At 32.4% G+C, this 18,995-nt stretch overlaps 2 protein-coding genes across 5 annotated transcripts; one reads left to right on the top strand and one right to left on the bottom strand.

The window, feature by feature from the left end:
- The first annotated feature begins 5,098 nt into the window (after window positions 1-5,098).
- LOC120134881 lies at window positions 5,099-6,042 on the top strand. Its single transcript, XM_039151265.1, has one exon. It carries the CDS (start codon window positions 5,129-5,131, stop codon window positions 5,867-5,869), a length of 741 nt encoding a protein of 246 aa, XP_039007196.1. The 5' UTR covers window positions 5,099-5,128; the 3' UTR covers window positions 5,870-6,042.
- LOC120134880 (probable LRR receptor-like serine/threonine-protein kinase At1g67720) lies at window positions 5,541-12,579 on the bottom strand. Of its 4 annotated transcripts, XM_039151261.1 has the most exons (10): window positions 12,314-12,579; window positions 11,667-12,219; window positions 10,216-10,679; window positions 9,923-10,058; window positions 9,766-9,837; window positions 9,617-9,685; window positions 9,408-9,479; window positions 7,312-7,383; window positions 7,140-7,202; window positions 5,541-5,678 (listed from the first exon to the last, which is right to left on the bottom strand). In XM_039151261.1, the coding sequence occupies exons 1-9, from the start codon at window positions 12,399-12,401 to the stop codon at window positions 7,163-7,165; spliced, it is 1,566 nt and encodes a 521-aa protein (XP_039007192.1). In that variant the 5' UTR covers window positions 12,402-12,579; the 3' UTR covers window positions 5,541-5,678; window positions 7,140-7,162. The 4 variants fall into 4 exon arrangements, with proteins under 4 accessions (XP_039007192.1, XP_039007191.1, XP_039007193.1 ...); XM_039151260.1 differs by lacking the exon at window positions 5,541-5,678 and having other exon boundaries at window positions 6,886-7,202; XM_039151262.1 differs by lacking the exon at window positions 5,541-5,678 and having other exon boundaries at window positions 6,886-7,199; window positions 7,305-7,383; window positions 12,314-12,578.
- Between the last annotated feature and the right edge of the window lie 6,416 nt (window positions 12,580-18,995).

Genomic DNA, 18,995 nt, shown 5'->3' on the forward strand with positions numbered 1-18,995 from the left:
AAACCACACTGCCTAATACACGCTCACATCCCCACTGACAAATTCAAAAACCATATTTTAATAAAATTATATCATATTGTATGGACTTCGTCTCTCATCTCTTCATTTTTTTCTCCTAATACGATTATTAGATTGGATTAAACAAAATTCAGATCACAAACTTTAATGATTATATTAATAATATAATTAAAAGAAAAATACGCTATTTTTTTATTAATATGGGGTAAATATTAGATAATATATGTTCAAAATAACTCTTAATCATTTGACATTGAACGCTCACACCCTGATATTTCTGTGCTCAAACTCGGATCCTCAAAGAATAATAACAATTCATTTACCATTGAGTTCGTTCTGTTAATGAAAAAGGAAAATGCATATGAGGTGTTGGAAATGGGAGAAGCAAAGGCAGTATGAGTATGGTGAGAATCATTTTTCCTTGGTCAACCAAAGTTGTATCAATTGCCCTACAAAAGGTGCAACTCTCTTAATGGAACTCAAATTTAAGGGCACTTGGCACTAATAATATTCAAAGTAAATACATATAAAATAGGTAAGGACATGCACAAAATTTGTATGAATGCAAATAATTTTGTCTGGCGACACCTCTACAATGTAATCTGTTGCTGTAATAATTCATACTGTTGCTTCAATCCACCACCCAACATGGCTTGCTTGTGTTTATGTTGGTCAAAGTTGGCTTCCCTCCACATGCAAAAAAAATTTATGTATTTTTCATATAAGCATCATAAGGATTACTAATATAAAATATTTAGGAATGAAACACTTGTTCACACCTAAAAAAAGTTATTTTTAAACCCCTCCAAAAAACTAATTAATTCAAGTTAAGCCCTTTTAGTCGCCTGCATAAATGGAAAATTTATAGTTTTGGTCCCTCCCTAAGCTTCGTCATTCAATTTAACAAAAAATTATCATATTTTTTTTTTAGTTTTGACCGAAATTTATTGTGAATTATAGTTAATGACTTTAGTATTTGTATGAAAAGTATTTGTGGTTCGTTTAGTTTCATGCAATTCTAATTTATTTTCAATTGATTGTAATTGCACGATACAATTTTTTTATTCTCGCGAGTGATGCAATTTTTTTTGAATGTTTTGCTTAAAATTGCAATAATCGCGAGTGATGCGATAGTCGATGTTCGCGTTGCGAATCTGGAAACTGATTTGCGATACCGGAGATCGCGTTGCGAATTATCAATCGCATTGCGATTTACTTGGTCATTTTGGTAAATCCAAAAAAAGTTGGTTAAAATCGTATATTGTAAGGCATTTTTGGTCACTGAGGTTATTTTCTCTAATTATATCATATTGTATGGACTTCGTCTCTCATCTCTTCATTTTTTTTCTCCTAATACGATTATTGGATATTAACAAAATTCAGATCACAAACTTTAATGATATTTAATATAATTAAAAGAAAATACGCTATTTTTTTATTAATATGGGGTAAATATTAGATAATATATGTTCAAAACAACTCTTAATCATTTGACATTGAACGCTCACACCCTGATATTTTTATGCTCAAACCCGGATCCTCAAAGAATAATAACAATTCATTTACCATTGAATTCGTTCTGTTAATGAAAAAGAAAAATGCATATGAGGTGTTGGAAATGGGAGAAGCAAAGGCAGTATGAGTATGGTGAGAATCATTTTTCCTTGGTCAACCAAAGTTGTATCAATTGCCCTACAAAAGGTGCAACTCTCTTAATGGAACTCAAATTGCTTCAATCCACCACCCAACATGGCTTGCTTGTGTTTATGTTGGTCAAAGTTGGCTTCCCTCCACATGCAAAAAAAATTATGTATTTTTCATATAAGCATCATAAAGGATTACTAATATAAAATATTTAGGAATGAAACACTTGTTCACACCTAAAAAAAGTTATTTTTAAACCCCTCCAAAAAACTAATAAATTCAAGTTAAGCCCTTTTAGTCGCCTGCATAAATGGAAAATTTATAGTTTTGGTCCCTCCCTAAGCTTCGTCATTCAATTTAACAAAAAATTATCATATTTTTTTTTTAGTTTTGACCGAAATTTAAAATTTTATATAAAATTTTTGGCTTTCCCCCTAAAAAGTACACTTAATAATCATTTTAGTCCCCAAAGTATACCCTTTTTCTCACTTTGATTCTTAATTTTATTCGATCTATCAGATTGAATCTTTTAGCGGCGTTGTGAAGCAGGCTGTTTCATGAGCTGACTGACAAAGCTGAGGCAAATTAATAAGCATAATTAATGATATTTTTGGTCAAAACTCATTGGGGTCCCCTCTCTTTCCGCCTGCGTCTATCAGGTCCTCGGATATCCCCACGCACTGACCTGTATAATTTAATACTTGCATTGGCATTCTGCATATAACAGCTAAGCTTTGTGATGAAACTACTGTACAATGGTTAACCATACTAATTTAAAAACTAATTAATTATCGGTCCGTCTAACGAGATATAATATTAGATCTTTTAAATAATATTCAAAATTCAGATGTTAATATTATAAATAGAATATATTATACTAAAAATGTCATCTAATAATGTATTTATGTAATACTCAATTTAAATTAATTAATTAATTAATCAAATATTATAATTATATATATATATATATACACACACTTAGGGATAATAACGGGTCGGGTTGGATTTTTGGTCAATTCGACCCGATCCGAAAAATATGTATCATCTATCCGAATTAGACCCGACCCGAAAATTATATATCCTCCACCCGATCCTACTCGTCCTGAAAAATATATATCATCCACCCAACTCCGATTTGACTTAAATTTTTAGAGTATAAATTTGACCTGATCTGGTATAAAATAAGGACTTAATTAAAACTAATAATAATTTTTAATGAAATTACATTATTATCCTCGAGTAGGATCGATTCGGAGTTTTTTTTACCCTCCACCCGGATCCGACTCAAACCCAAATAAAAAAAAACTAACTCTATTGATTTGGGATTAAATTGACATCCATCCCTATATATATCATGATATTAATGGTCCCCCCACACTTTGCAGTGTTTAGGGACATTGGCCTTCATGCTTGAGGACTTGGAGTGTATTCCGGATCAATTGAATTTCCCCAAAAACCACCATGAAAGTTGATGTTCCCCATCATCTTCTTCATCACTCTCCCCTTTTCAAATGGCCTTTGAAGATGCTACTAAACTCCTGTATTTTGACCTTCTCCTCTTTGTCCCTAACTCCAATAATCAGCCCTACCATACTCATGACCAATATTCAATTCAAATACCATATACAGTGGAATGAAAATATATCAAAATATAAGTCGAACAGGCATTTTGAGCTGTTCTTGTGCTCTCTTCGTCAGCGAGAAATAAATTTTAAACATGAAATGGATACCCTGATTATGTAAATCTATACAATAACTCTCTGTGAATAATATTCCGTAAACTTATTATAACGTAGAGTCAAAGGCGACATTCTCAACCCAGTTTACTCCATTCATAATCGCTAAGATTCGAACCCTTGATCTTGCTTAAGGAGGCTAGTATTTTATAATATTTTTTGTTATCAGAATTAAAAGAAAAAACTTTAATGAAAAGAAAATTTAATAATTATATTTTCCCAAGAAGATCTTGCCGTTACATTTAATAAAAGAATAAGATTATAATGAAGGTTAAAGTACACAAATGATCTCCGACTATAAGATATTATTTTATTAAGTCTTTCAACTATTAAAAGTTATGAAATGGTCACCGACTATTTATTGTGTTCCAAACTTATAATTTTTCTTTAAAAAATTGGTGGTATTTTGAGCTGAACTCTAACATGTTGGGTCATGGTTGTGATATGATAAAACATGATCCAAAAATCTCAAACAACTATCACATTTCAATCATGTTAACGTCTAGCTCAGACAACTATTGATTTTTTTAATGAAAAATGACGAGTTTGGAACATAATTAATAGTGAAGTGACCATTTTGTAACTTTTAATAGTTGAGAGAATCAACAAAGTAATATTTTATAATCGAATGACTATTTTGTTACTTTTAATAGTAAAGGAACTTAATAAAGCATTATCCTATAATCGAAGGACCATTTGTGTACTTTATCCCATAATAAAACATATATATCTTTAAAAATATTTTAATCGCTCCTCTGCCAAAAATCAATTGCAATTGGCTTAACAAATACACTTAAATATTTATAAAACACATTTTTTTTTATTCATCACTTATTTCGGAGTTCATAGTTACACGAGAATCCATAATCTGATTTAATTACTGTTTTTATGGATTAAGAGTAAATTAATCACCACAGTATAGTTGGACGTTACAATTTATTATTATTATATTTTGAATTATATTTTACTGTAATGTTGTGGGTAAATTTCTCACTTTACTATTAATATTTGCAAATAAATTTTGAATTTTTCCAGCAACTTTGATTTTTTTAATTGAATTTTGTTACCCAACATAGACTTTAGTTTATTTATAGATAAAAATTCACCCAAAAAAATCCCTTTAAAATATATTAATTAATAGTTATTAATCGATTAATTTATAGAAAAAATTAGCAGATTAACATAACTTCTAATCAAAGAAAGACAAATTATAAATAGCAAACAAGGAAAAGGTTTTATTTTTTTATTATTATAAAAAAGGCATTTTAATAATTTTTATAGAAAATGAAAAGACATTTTTGTCCTCTAGAAATCGTAGAGTGTAGTGTCCATGTGATGCTTTCAGTATACTAAACACCACAATAATCACTTGTTTCGGCTTCGCCAGACCACCATAGCTTTTATAATCTCACCGTCTACTCCACAAAGTAACAATAAACAAACCAACCACATATTTAGTTGACTTAATTTCACCATAAGTCCCTCTAAGATTCCAATTTAATATAATCCCTAAAAGATGACACTTTAGCCTGAGGATTAGAATGTAATGTTTTGAAGATGGGGGACTAAATTAGAACTTACCCTATAGTTTGGGGACATCGGAACGAGTTAACCCTATTTAAATAATGAGTTAACGGCAAAGAAACTCTAAATATGCATTTCCATCCACCACCTCCCCTTTATAAATGGCAAATCCCATGCACATCTCATGGTACTCTGGATCTTAAAGAATGGCCATGGAAGCCGTTCAAGCAAGCTCTAGAAATAGCACAGAGCCGAATTCGAGCACCAGGATTTCATTCTCGGCTGATTTCCTTGATGAAACCAACTTCATATCCATCAACCCACATTCTAAAAACGAAGGGATGGATGCAGAGGAGACAGATAAAGCGAGAGTTGCCGACTTCGAGTTCCTTTCGAGCAAAGTGAGCAGCAATGCTGTGTTGACGGCCGACGAGCTTTTCTTCGAGGGAAGGCTGCTCCCCTTTTGGCAGAAGCAGCATTCCGAGAAGCTCAAACAAATCAGCCTAAGAAAAAATAAAGTGGAAAATGATGAAGACGACAACAGTGGGATGGTGGTGGAAGAGGTAATAAACAAAGATGAGAGCAGCAGGGTGAGTTGGTTTGTCGATGACGTCCCCTCCCCGAGGCCGCCGAAATGTACCATGCTGTGGAAGGAGTTGCTGAGGCTGAAGAAACAACGCCCTTCGTCTTTGTCGCTGTCGTCTTCCTCGTCGTCGACGTCGTCGTCCTCGAGCTCATTGGGGGACGTAGATGCATCTGTAGAAGGGAAACAAGGGTCTGGGAATAGAGATAATAACCATGTGAAGAGGATAAAGAAAGGGTCGGAGAGAACAAGATCAGCAAGCATTAGAATCAGGCCAATGATTAATGTGCCTATCTGTACGCAAGTCAAGAGCAGTGCATTGCCTCCTCAGGTCCCTCTTAGGAAAGGAAGATTAGAGAGGTGAAGGCAAAAAAAGAACAAAGCCATAGCTGAGTTTGATCTGAATCTAGGCTTCTTCAATATGTCCCATTTGTTTTTAATTTTCAAATTTCAAAATTTTCTGCTCTTTTTTCCCCCTAATGTCTAGATAAAATCTTTGAATATGATGGATGGAAGTTCAGTTCAGATGCATTACAATGTAAATGTAGACTGATAATTTTAACTCTCTGGTTCTTTCCAACTTGGTTTCACTTTCATCAGGCAGCAGGGATGGACCGAGGGGTGCTGGGGTGTGGTTGCACCCCTGGAAATTTAAAATTCCTATATAGTTTAGGTATTTTCCATTGATAATCTAATTTCAAACTCCCTAAATTTCTAATATAAGTTCTTAAATTCACTCTCTCTAACATAAAATCTTGCGACCGTGCCTGTCAATCACTAATGTAATATCAGAGCTAGAAAAATGAGCAGTCATTTACAGAACACCACATGCAAAGATGCAGAGTTTTATGAATTTTCAGGGCCCCACTCTGACAGATCAGCCAAGGATGAATGGGTCTAAACAGCACTGAATTATTTTTGGGAAAGAAGGGAAGGATCTGAAAAGGGTAAAATGGCTCCTGATTCATCGTTTATGAAATACATTTAAAATTTTGGTGTATTTTAATGCATCTGATCTAAGGCATACAGCATCCAAGTACAAAGCAAATGTCTATGTTAAAAGCAAATGAACCTTCACTATCAATGCTTCGGACAGGTAAATGCCACCCAAAATTCTAAAAGAACTAGACAGAAAGGACTCTTTTGTACCAACACCAACACATCCTGAATGGTAATTCCATTAGATGGTATTTACCCCTAGATCTAGTAACTTTAGACACGAACTGATACAAATACATGAATGTGTTAAAACTTATATAACACGAATTTTCGGTCTATTTTTCACTATTTATCCCTCCTTGTACCAGTAAAATGGTGCTATTTTCTACCATTTACACCTTTATATTCCAGGTAAAGTAAATAAATCACATCTCTTAAAAAATATAATGGAATGAGTTGGTGAAGTATGGTTATGATTTACAGACTGACTGGATATGGACAAGTATTTCTAGTACAAGAGAACTGTGGATGCTCCAACATGCAAAGTATGAGAACTTTACAATCAAACAGATAACATTGGTGAAACCTCCAGCAAGGTTTCAGAACAAGATGATATTTTTTTTATACAGAATAAACGTAGACACAGAATTTGGTGAAATCTGAGTATTTTGACCATTCCAGTTGTGTGATGTTACCTCTGAATGCATGTACAATCTACTTACGAAGGTGCAGGGGATAAAAACCGATTTCCAAAAGTCCTAAAACAAGTTAAAACCTTATATTAATCCAACAGTTTATAATTCAGAAGATTTGAAGCTTGAAGTTTATAAGCTAAGAATGGCTTGGCCAGTGTAAATTTATACTTACCTCAAGTCCAGTCCTGGTTTTCCAAAAAGGCTATCCGGTATGCGCCCAGTCAGATTGTTGTTTTGCAAGAATCTAGACCATACAGAAAACTAAGTAAACAATCTAGACAGAAGATATCATTGACGGTTATAATATATATGTGTTGTCTTGGATGGCATTTTTTCACGCAATTAATGGATAGAATCTTATCCGACAAATGGATTTTCTTTTTCTTTAGGTCTTGGCACTTCACTTTTGTAAATCTAACAATTTTATGAAAGCAACGGATGGTGAGTTTTTAGTTTTTAAGTTACTAAATAGTACACCAATCATAAAGTTTTCATATGCTATTACATTGGCTGGTTCTGTATTTGGAAAAGAAAAAAAAAGATAAGAGGTAGAGTGTACATTCGGAACCACCACTACTAACAACAAAAATTAAGAACACAATGGAAATATACTGAAAAATTAAAGGACAGAAAGCCGGTACAGATCTAAATTTCATAACGGAACTCGACCCCTAACCACCTATGCTTGGAAAAGAAGTGGACCAACACAAACTATATGAAATAATAGCTGTTCCCTCAAATATATAGGACATATCACATGTCAATCATACAGAACTCATGTTTTAGCTCAAAGGAGATAGGCAAACCAAGAAGAGGGAACTCTGGATGATTAGAAATTTTTGAAGTCATGTTAAACCAAAATGAGTTCTATCAACTAAGTCTTCAATATTACAAATTCATTTTCACTCCCCTTGAACTTACAAACTCAAGATGATATACATAGATTTTTTTACCTCACAAAGGTTGATTTTTGCAAGTTTTTGGTACACTGAGGAATAAGATAATAACAAACAATGACTAGGTGCAAGTGATAAAGAATTTAAAGCTTTAACAATTGAATGCTTGAAGAATTGAATCTACCACTCTTGTACCTGTAATCTATGGTGAGGATAACTAATAGGTCTTCATTTATTGTAAAAAGAACTGTTGGTTCTGATCCAAACTCAACCCTTGGTTTGCTGTCAACTGTCAAGGGGCAAGGGATAGATCAGTTCCTTTAAGGTATCGATCATTTTTACTTTCCAGTCAAAAGGAGATTCAATTTGAATAAAGATGGATCATTCCTAATTCTTCTCCTACTCCAGCCAAAGGAATTATTCTGTTCAAATAATGACCGATTACTTATGATTGTTGAGCCAATTTTTCAATTCTAAGTACGTAAGAATTGACTCCTATGAACATAGGATCGATCTCTTCAGGTTTGGCAACCAAAGTGATCATTCTGTGAGAAAAAGGATAGATTATTTTCACTATGGAATCAATCGTTTCCTCAAAAATAAAAATTCTAAATTTCTTTTTTTGAAAATTATCTACTTTGTAACTTAAAAGACATGTGACAAAAGATTCTCTCTTTAAGAACTTTGTATTTGGAAAAAGGCATTAAGTCTGATATATTGAAATGTTTCAATTATTTTTCGAAGTAAATAGCATGAATAATATACCATAAAAATTAACCAAAAACAAAAAAAATGAATACATATTTTACGTGGAAACCATAGACCCAAAAACCAGACATAGGAGAAGAAATTCACTATAGTCAAAATTGTACAAGAGGGCATAAACGAATTCGAGTCACTATAGTCGAAATTGTACAAGAGGGCCAAGCAGAGGAGAAGAAACAGTTTCTTTCCTACATAAATGGAGAATGACATGACCTGAGGCTGAAAATATCCTTGTCAATAAAGCCATAAGTTGCATGATGTTATCTTCGAATTGATCCTTGCTTTTGTGATACCTAGATAAGCCTTATATTTCGAGGTGCAATTAAATTAGCCCTTATTTCAAATGAAATATCGATTTATGTTTTTGTTCTAGACATAAATTAATGGTAGGTTGGTGGCTTATTTGGATACAAATTAAAGGTTACAAACATATCAGAAACAAGTTAAATATTAAAGGCTTATTGGGATACAAGTTAAAGATTAGGGGATTATCAGGATGCCAATTAAAGTTTAGGTCTTATTTAGGTGTAATAAAAAGATAAGGGCTTGTATAAACAAAGTGACAAAGTTCAAGGGGACATATATTAGCCAAATAAGAATGACTTACAGTTCACGCAATCTTCCAATGTCACCAAGTGATGATGGAATATCTCCATTGAATTGATTATCTTCCAAACGCCTGTTAACAAAAAAAAAGGTAGCATATTAAATGTAGTTTTCATATAAAACTATTAGACAATTCTACATGAATGCCCACGTACCAACTATTTACAAATGACTCAAAGAGCAAAAAGCACAAGAGAAAAATATACTTACAATATTTCTAGTAGCTTTAATGAACTGAGATCAGGTATTACTCCTGATAAACTGTTATTACCAAGCCAACTGTTGAGAGAATGGAAAAATAAATTAGAATGTCATTATCTTTGAATTTCATCACTTGAAGTTTACTTTTGATACCATACATGCCACTCAGTGCAGTTAAATTAGCAATGCTTGATGACAACGATCCCAAAAGACCCATACTAGTCAAGTTCCTGAAAACAACCAAAAAAACAAGTTCAGTTGTTTGAGCAACAATAGATGATGCATAGACAGCAAAAAAACTGCATCTTAACTCACAAAGTTATCACACGAATCCGTTCACCCTCGGAACATGTAATTCCAGTCCAAGCATAATCAAGAGGCAGGCAAGGATCACCGTTCCAATCAAGTGGAGGGTTCTGCAACCTTTTTTTGAAGTTCTCTAAGGCTCTTACTGCAACAAGAAATTGAGATAAAGGGTTCGTTCTTGACATAAAGGGTTCTTTGCAACCAGCAACAGACGATCACACAGAATCAGTAAGAGCATTTTTCCAAGGAAAAAATTCAACATGATTTCACACAACAGCAGTAGAAATCATTAGATAACATACCATCCCTTGTATGAGTTCTTCCTCCAAGGGGAAGAACATTAAAAATCTCCCCAGCATTGATTAAAGGACTGATATTCGAATTGGCAACAGGGCTCAAAGTGATCTTTGTTGGACCAGCAAGTTGCCATCTGGTTGCGAAAACCGCAGCTCCAGCCGAAGTCACTCCCAAATTGCTACAATACATTACATCATTTATGTGTATGTCAAGCAGTCTTGAGCTTGACGGGATTGAATCACTATTATACGCAAAATACAAAGCAATGTAATAAGTAGAGTTTGCAAGTGACGAAGGTGGCCAACTCAACTCCAGGGCCTCTAATTGATCCGTTGAAAGTGCTCCTTCAAATACTTTTGAAGGGGGTATATTCCAGAACCCAGAAACAGGTGGAGTATTGTTGCTTGCTATAACATAAACATTTCCTTCATATGGCTCCCAATATCGATCAAATCGATCATCAGGGTATCTGGTTATAGCAAAAAGTATCTGCATTCAGCAATATCAAAGGAAGCTTCCAAAAAACAGAAACCCCAACTTCAGACTTCAGAAGTTTTCAAAGTGAGAATAAATAGGGTTGAACAAAACTCGGCTCGATGTTGAAAAACTCGGCCGGGCTTGACTCCACTCATAATTTTATAAATTCGAGGTTTGAGTTATAAAATAAGAATAGAATAACTCGAATAACTCAAACTTTTTAGTAATTAGTGGATTGGTTTTCAAGTTTAAGTCAAGTCTCTCAATTTTATATGATATATGTATATCATATATGATTATAGAAAGTTGTTTAAATTTGAATCAATTAGTATCATAAAATTATAAATATTCATAATTAAATTTAAACAAATACTTAACTTGAATTTCATAAACTTGACTAGAAAAAAATTCAAATAAAGTTTAAATTATAAAATAAGACTCATCAATTCGACTAACTCAAAAAAATTATTTGATTGAATACTCACCCCTAAAAACAGATGTAACTCACTATTTTCACAAATTATAACTATATACATACATGGACATGGACATGGACATGGACATGGACAATAGACATGGACATGGACAATAGACATAGACATGGACAATAGACATGGACAATAGGCATGGACAATAGGCATGGACAATAGGCATGGACAATAGGCATGGACAATAGGCATGGACAATAGACATGGACAATAGACATGGACAATAGGCATGGACAATAGGCATGGACAAAAGACATGGACAATAGGCATGGACAATAGACATGGACAATAGGCATAGGCATAGGCATAGGCATCGGCATAGGCATCGGCATAGGCATAGGCATAGACATAAACACACATACAACTATTGTAGAAATGATATTGCATTATTTAGCCAATTTTACTTAATTTTTTGCTATATAATGTACAAAAACTACGAGAAAACATAACAGTGAACGAAGCCTGCAAAAAAAAGGTTCGTTGAGAATTACCTGATAATGGATCCATTGTGTCCAAAACTGTGCCTAGCAACCAAACTCAAAGCATTGGAATCAAAATGCGTGGTATTATACAGCGAATCCCCCAAAATAAGCATCTCCAAACTCGAAATAAACGGGTCGGACTCCGAATACGTATTGGGAGCAACACAAACACTCATGGTAGTTCCTCTAGCTTCAAACACCGCTTCGTAGGACGACGGCTTTCCCTTCTGATAATCCTCCGTCGTGTTCACCACCCTCCAGAACGTGCCGTCCACCATCTGATCGAAAACGGGAGGCGAAGGAAAACTCAACCCGTTGACTCCGCCGTAGTAGTAAGTCGTCCTGATCAGGTACCTCGCACCTCTGTAAACGCGTGCCACGTAGCAGAACTTACGGCGCAGATTGTTGTCAAGAGGGAAGGATCGGACCGTGGAGAGAGTAGGGGAGAGGTCGGGAGCCGTTAGTTTCTTTGATGTACCGGTGGAAATGAATTCCCCGTCGGGAAGCCATCCTCGGCCGTCTATTACTGTTCTCGCCGCCGCGCCACAATCAATCAAATATCCTACAAAAACAATACAACAAAACGTTAGAAGAGGATATAAATGGAAATAATTGAAATCCTATGCACCGTTTAATGAAATAAGCATATGAGTTGCCTTTGGGGGGTCGTTGGGAGAGGGAAAGTGAGAGAAGCGAAAGGAAAAGGGAGGAAAAAAGGAGCGAAAGAGAAGACATAGGGGACATGACATGGAAGATGGAGGGAGAACTGAAGAGGAATTCGCTGGTGGTTTAAAGTTTTTTGGTGAGCTGGGGGCACCCGAGTGAAGAGTAAGTCGTAGACTGAATCGGACCGGGTGTTGAACGAGTCGAAGTGGAGGGGAAGAGTGAGTCGTGGAAGAGAAGGAATTGGAAATGGTTGGAGTTTGTTTGGACAAGATGAAAGGAAAAAGATTTTACTTGACGCGGGAAAAAGACTAAACCATGTCAAAGGGAGCCTCTTTCTCCTCTCCATTTGATTGGCTGCTTAGTTTTTTATTTTGAGGATTAACTACACGAATGATCACTTATATTTGTATTTTATTTATTTTTTGTCATTAATTTTAAAATACATAAGATATAATCACATTTGTTCTTATTTAATTAATATATGATCACCACGAGTCAACTGTCATTAAATATTTTGGTATGGTATTTGTTATTTACATATTCTTTCAAAATAGTCATACTTTTAATAAATTAAAATAAATTTAAGCCTCCAATTAAATGATGTCATTGTCATTGGTATAAAGTGTCGTGTTGTGTGTCACCGTTCGGTTGAAATACTAGCTTTATTTTAATTTATTTCAATTTATTTTACTTTGTTAAATTACACTAAAATAAATTAAAATAAAGTTAGTTCTCCAATCAATGGTGACACATGGCACCAGTGACATGCGCATCATTTGATTTGAGGATTAAATTTATTTTAATTTATTTAAAATATGACTAAATTGATAGTATATAAATAATAGAGACTAAATATGTGATTATACCAAAATATCACGTTACTTAATCTATTAACTGTTAACGAGATCTAACCCATTGCGATCATATTTTAAATAAATAAAAAATTACATTATCTCAATTAAATAAAAATGAATGTAATAATAATCAGTGACTAAATGGGGACAAAGTACAAACATATGTGATCATCAGTATAGTTAACTCTTCTTTTAATTTATTTGCCAATTAAAAACACAAAAAAATAGTTAAATACTAAAAATAATATATTACCTCCATAAGAAAATGATAAATATACTTTGGTACCTGAACTTAGTTTCAAGGTTCAATTTGGTACTTAAGTTGTTTTCTAATTAGATACTTGAATTTGGCCCTCAAGTTTCAAATTGACACCTACTTTTTTTGTCCAATTAGGTACCTGAACTTGATTTTTTTAATTCAAATTGGTACTTAAAATTGGTTTCATAGTTTAAATTATTTCAAATAAGTCATTTGTTTTAAGTATAAATTTGTTCAACTACCTAATTAGACTAATAAAATTTAGAGACTAATTGAACGTTAAACACAAATTACTAAAATACATATTTACCTTATATGCCATCTTTAATAATATATTATGATTAATTTGACAATAATTATTGTACTATTCTCACAATTTTTTAATTAATTTGATAAGATATATCCAAATTATGACTTAAATTCTAAATTAATCTATATATCAAATTTCAGTAGTTAATAGAAATTTTTATATCTCTTGAGATCCTGAATTTGAGCACTCCGTATGTCAGGGTGTGAGTGTTCATTTTCAAAAAATTTAAAAACTTTTGAACGTATATTACTTTACATTTACATCAAATTTATTAAAAAAAACTCTAAACTATCAATATAATTTTAAAATAGTCATTATGTTAGTTTAGTACATTGTTTAAGATTTAAATGTCTAACTTAGGATTTCAACAAGAAATGTATAACTTAGATATGTTGTGAAATGCAGTGTTTTGAAAACTAGACCGGACCGGCCGGTTCAACCGGGAATCGTTGTCTAGTCCAGTTCAATTTAGACCGGTTGAACCGCTACTAGTGAACCGGTTAGAACCGCTAAACCGTTCAAACCGGACCGGTTGAAAACAGGAAAAAACCGCACTTTTAGTTTTTTTAAAAAAAAATTAAACCAAACGACGTCGTTTGTTAAACGAGCCAAGTCGAACTCGAGTATTGCTGAACTCGACTCGAACTTGAAAAATTTAAAAGTAAACTCAACTCGACTCAAACTCACGAGCTAAAAATTATGAAGTTTAACTCGAACTCGAAATATAATATTGAAACTTGAACTCGAAAAGGCTTGAACTCAAAAAAAAATTAGAAGCTCGATTGAAGCCTAAAATTCGAGCTTGATTGAAGTAAAAGAATAGTTCACTCAATGCTCACCAAAAGGCTCCATGATTTTGAATGCCAAATTACTTATATTATTTATAGAAGTTAGTTGGGATGATCTTTTATGTTTCTTAGCCATGTGAGATTGTTTTAAAAAAAAAATTAAACCAAACAATATCATTTTGTTATGATTTTTTAGCCCCAAAATTATTTTTTAATTATAGTTATATAATTATATTTATTATTTAATATGTTTTACCTTAAATATTATGTTGTAGTTAATTTGAATCATTTTGTTTTACTTGATTTTATGGTTTTTAACTTATATATGTTATGACTTGCTTTGAATATGAATTGTGATATAAAAAATTATTTTTTATTAAATATTTTTTTGTATTTTTATTTAATTTTTTAAATAATTATGACGTCGTTCAGTTCTTCCGACCGGTCGGACCGATTCGACCTGTTGAACCAGTGAACCAGTAGCATGACCGGTTTGCTAACCGGTCCAATTCTGAAAATCATGGTGAAATGTATTTAAAATATATGCATAAAAGTTTTTAAACATTGCACATTATATGAACAAGTTAGATATGATCATATTAAAATACGAATTAACTTACCTTGGTGGTTAAAAGAATCGTTGTTGTTTCTAAAGGTCACGGGTTCGAGCACCAACAACTGCAGTAGGGTGTTGAGCGTTCATTATCAAATGATTAAAAGAATTTAAAACAAATACTACTTTATAATAAACTTAATAAACAAATTATCATATTAAATTTATTTTTTTAATATAATATATGAGCAAAAAAAAATTTAGGATAAAAATTATTTTAATTTTTTAAAAAATAACAAATCACAATATTTTAACAACCTATCACTTTCCAATCCTTAAATATTCTACATATTTTTATGGCTTAAATATAAAATAAGTGTGTAAACTATAACGTTTTTTACGAATAGGTGGCTAAACTATTTTCTGAATGTTTACGGTGTTTACTGTTATAAACGTTACCACTTTAGGTGTCATTACCGTCATGACATTAATTTACTCCGTTAAGCGACATGTGTCACAATCGAGAAATTTTGAAATTTATTTAAAAATATATTAAAAATATTATTATATTTATAAAAAAACTAATTTATCTTAAATTGCAAAAAAACCCAAAATCCCAAAATCCTTACCCTAACTCGTCACCCTTTTCGACCACGACCACCTCCGCCGACATAGTCACTGTCAGCGTCATAGTCACATATTGTCGTTGTTGTCGTCGATTCACAGTTGGAATCACATAGAATCACAATTTTTATTCTAGGGTATATGGGGTATAAAACAAGTAAATAGACAAGGAGACTATGAAGGGACTTGGCCCTACCTAGATAGTAAACTTTAGTCCCTTATGTTTTAAAGATAATTAATTGTGAAATTATATTAGATAATAAAACAATTTCATAATTAATTTTTTTTAATTGTGAAATTATTTTTTATCTAAAATAATATAATATAATTTAATATATTAAGTTTGTCGCACATGAGTATTTCCCGATGTTACACTTTTTTTGTTGTTGTTAATAAACGACATTAGTCGTGGTTACTATTTTGATAGCAATGGTCTAGTCTATGCATCAAAGAGGTTCAAGGGAAACATGAGTAACGTAAACAAAAGGTCATCTGACAATAAGATACTACTTTATTTAGTCTATTGACTATTAAAAATTAAAAAATGGTCCATTGAGTATATGAAGTTGCTTTGTCGAGTCACTCGATAATTAAAATTACAAAATTATCACTTGACAATTCATTATGTTCCAAACTCATCCTTTTATGTTAAAAATCAACGGTCGTCTGACCTTCACGTTAACATATTAACTGAGATATGGTAGCCATTTGAAATTATGAGATTATGTTTTCTCACATCTTAGTCAGCAAGTTAATGTACAACTTAGACTACCGTCAAAATTTTAATGAAAAACAACGAGTTTATAACATAATAAATAGTCGGTTGATCATTTTGTAACTTTTAATAGCCGAGGGAATCAACAAAGTAACTTCCTATAGTTGGGGGACCATTTTGTAACTTTTCACATTCAATGGACTTAAGAAAATATTATCTTATAGTTGGGGACCATAGATGTCAGGTGTGTGAGCGATCAATGTCACAAGGTCAAGAGTTATCTTTGAACATATATTATCATGTACTTACCTCAGATTATTCAAAAAAGAAGATTGTTCGAATTCAATATCTTAAGATAATAAGGTGTCTTTAACCACAATAGACACTAGGATTAGAGAACTATGTCGTTGATGGCTTTAAACCGGACATGTCCCATAGGTCGGGTATGATTCTATTTGTGCAAACTTATTTTAATCAAATTGGTCCAATGTAGTTCAAACCATTATCACTAATAAAAACAATCATTTAAAATTTGGCAGTAATGTATGCTTTCTTGGCATTTAATTTAGATTTGATTGCATTATGCATCCTCAAACTATGATCTTCTTTCTAAATTGGTCCTAAACCTCTAAACATTATATTTTCATCCCTAAACTATGACTAACGTTCTAAAGTTGCCCTCAAACTTTTGAAAACTTTAGTTCCACTCCCAAATTATATGTACATACTAATCACATTCCATGTTAATAAAATCATTAGGCTAAGTTATATTATTATATGTTTGAAATAAATAAAGTTTAGGTTAAACTATGGTTAAAACTAATTATAATTTTGGATGACCTTGAGGATATATGTTACAAATAACTCTTTAATTTTGTAAAACTAACTTAGATACTAAAATTGATACATACGTGTTATAACGGAAATCAATCTGTAAGCGGACTAAATTAAACAAGAAATATAAATTAAAGTGGCAAATATAATAAGAAAATGTAAAAAAAATGATTAAATCAAATTGCATATCAAAATAAATGGCTCAAAATTACAATTATCCCAAAGTAGAATTACGGGTAGGTCGAATTACGGGTCGAAAGACGAGTTAAATAAATACCTAAAACGACACTATTTTAGTATATAAGAAGGCCTCCCGAAATAACGACTTTGATTGACATTCGAGTGCGAATTTAAGTACCAATCAAACAATCTCAATGATTATTGAATTTCGAGTTTAGCTCGATAATTAGGGTTTTAGTTTAGGCGAATAAAATTATTGCTAACTGGTGGTAAATTACGTAGGGGTAACATCTTTCAGAATTATAAAAAAAAAGGTCAAACATTTTCAAAGGTGCTCAAATAAAGGCTTTTTCACAAACTTTACCATGGCCTGTAATACAAATTTAATAAATGAATACATTTTAAAATAAAAATAAGCATGATAATTGAGTGGAATATTACTTAAAAAATAATTTAAAACGTGATATATGACAATTGTCCGTCCAACTCAGTTGGTAGAGCGCAAGGCTTTAACCTTGTGGTCGTGAGATTGAATCTCACGGTGGGCAATTCATAATTCTGACTGCCAGTGGTCTTCCACGAAAGCTGCTCTCAACCTGGCATTAAGGGCAGCCTACTACCTTACTTCTCCCTCACCTCATTACATATGGAAATAGGGTCAGCTATTTTTTTTGTTTGGCACACTAAAAAATATTTACTATTTATTAAATAAATTTAAAAAATTTCGCTCTTATTTAAATAAATTTAGTCATTATTTGAGATTTTGAAATATTTAATCACTATTTAAATTTTAACTATAATTTGTATTTAAAAAGTTGATGAAAAGAAACCAAGCACACTTACAATCATATATAATCATATATCCCTTATATGTTTTTTAATGACCAATTTGAATATGTGTTATTTAAACAAAAAAATTGTTTGGGGGCTATTTTGTAAAAAAAATCCCAAACTCAAGGGATGATTTATGTATTAAACCTATGTTTTAAATTTCAACCCTCAAATAATAAAGGGTAAACTACACGTTTAGTTCTTAAATTATAAGTTTTGGTATATTTGAGTACATAAACTTTCATTTTTTTTTCAAAATCGTACCTAGTATTTAGTTTTCGTTTCATTTTAGTACCCATTGTTAAAAACTTAACGGATAAATTGATGTGACATAGATCCGATGGACGGACGATCAATCTGAATAGTAGACCACGAGACAATGACGAGTTGACCGACGTAGTTCAGTTTCAGGCTCATCGGATAGTGGTCTATGGAGATCAAAAGATGAAATCGAATAGTTCATCATCGATTTGGGAAGATTGAGAAAGTTCTTGGTGAAACAAAGGTCGAAATTACGTCCAAAGGGTCGAAAAAAATGCGATCTTCATCGATCGAAGGATCTGACGACTGACGATTATAGATGGGACAACTGAAAAGCCCATCAGTTAAGTTTTTAACAGTGAGATACTAAAATAAAATTAAACGTTTGGCATAGTTTAAAAAAAATAAGTATTAAACAGATTAAAACTAATAGTTTAGGTACTGAATGTTTAGTTTACCCAAT

Source organism: Hibiscus syriacus, unplaced genomic scaffold, assembly GCF_006381635.1.
Source record: "Hibiscus syriacus cultivar Baekdansim isolate YM2019G1 unplaced genomic scaffold, ASM638163v2 tig00110600_pilon, whole genome shotgun sequence".
NCBI lineage: Eukaryota > Viridiplantae > Streptophyta > Magnoliopsida > Malvales > Malvaceae > Hibiscus > Hibiscus syriacus.

What these genes read in the sequence shown, in the direction of transcription:
- LOC120134881 (XM_039151265.1), top strand. Translation starts at nt 5,129, where the DNA reads ATGGCCATGGAAGCCGTTCAAGCAAGCTCTAGAAATAGCACAGAGCCG.
- LOC120134880 (XM_039151261.1), bottom strand. Translation starts at nt 12,401, where the DNA reads ATGTCCCCTATGTCTTCTCTTTCGCTCCTTTTTTCCTCCCTTTTCCTT. An exon ending in CGGATTCGTGTGATAACTTT is followed by an intron (nt 9,838 to 9,922) that starts GTGAGTTAAGAT and finishes GGTTGTTTTCAG; the next exon opens with GAACTTGACTAGTATGGGTC. An exon ending in AAACCAGGACTGGACTTGAG is followed by an intron (nt 7,203 to 7,311) that starts GTAAGTATAAAT and finishes AACTTGTTTTAG; the next exon opens with GACTTTTGGAAATCGGTTTT.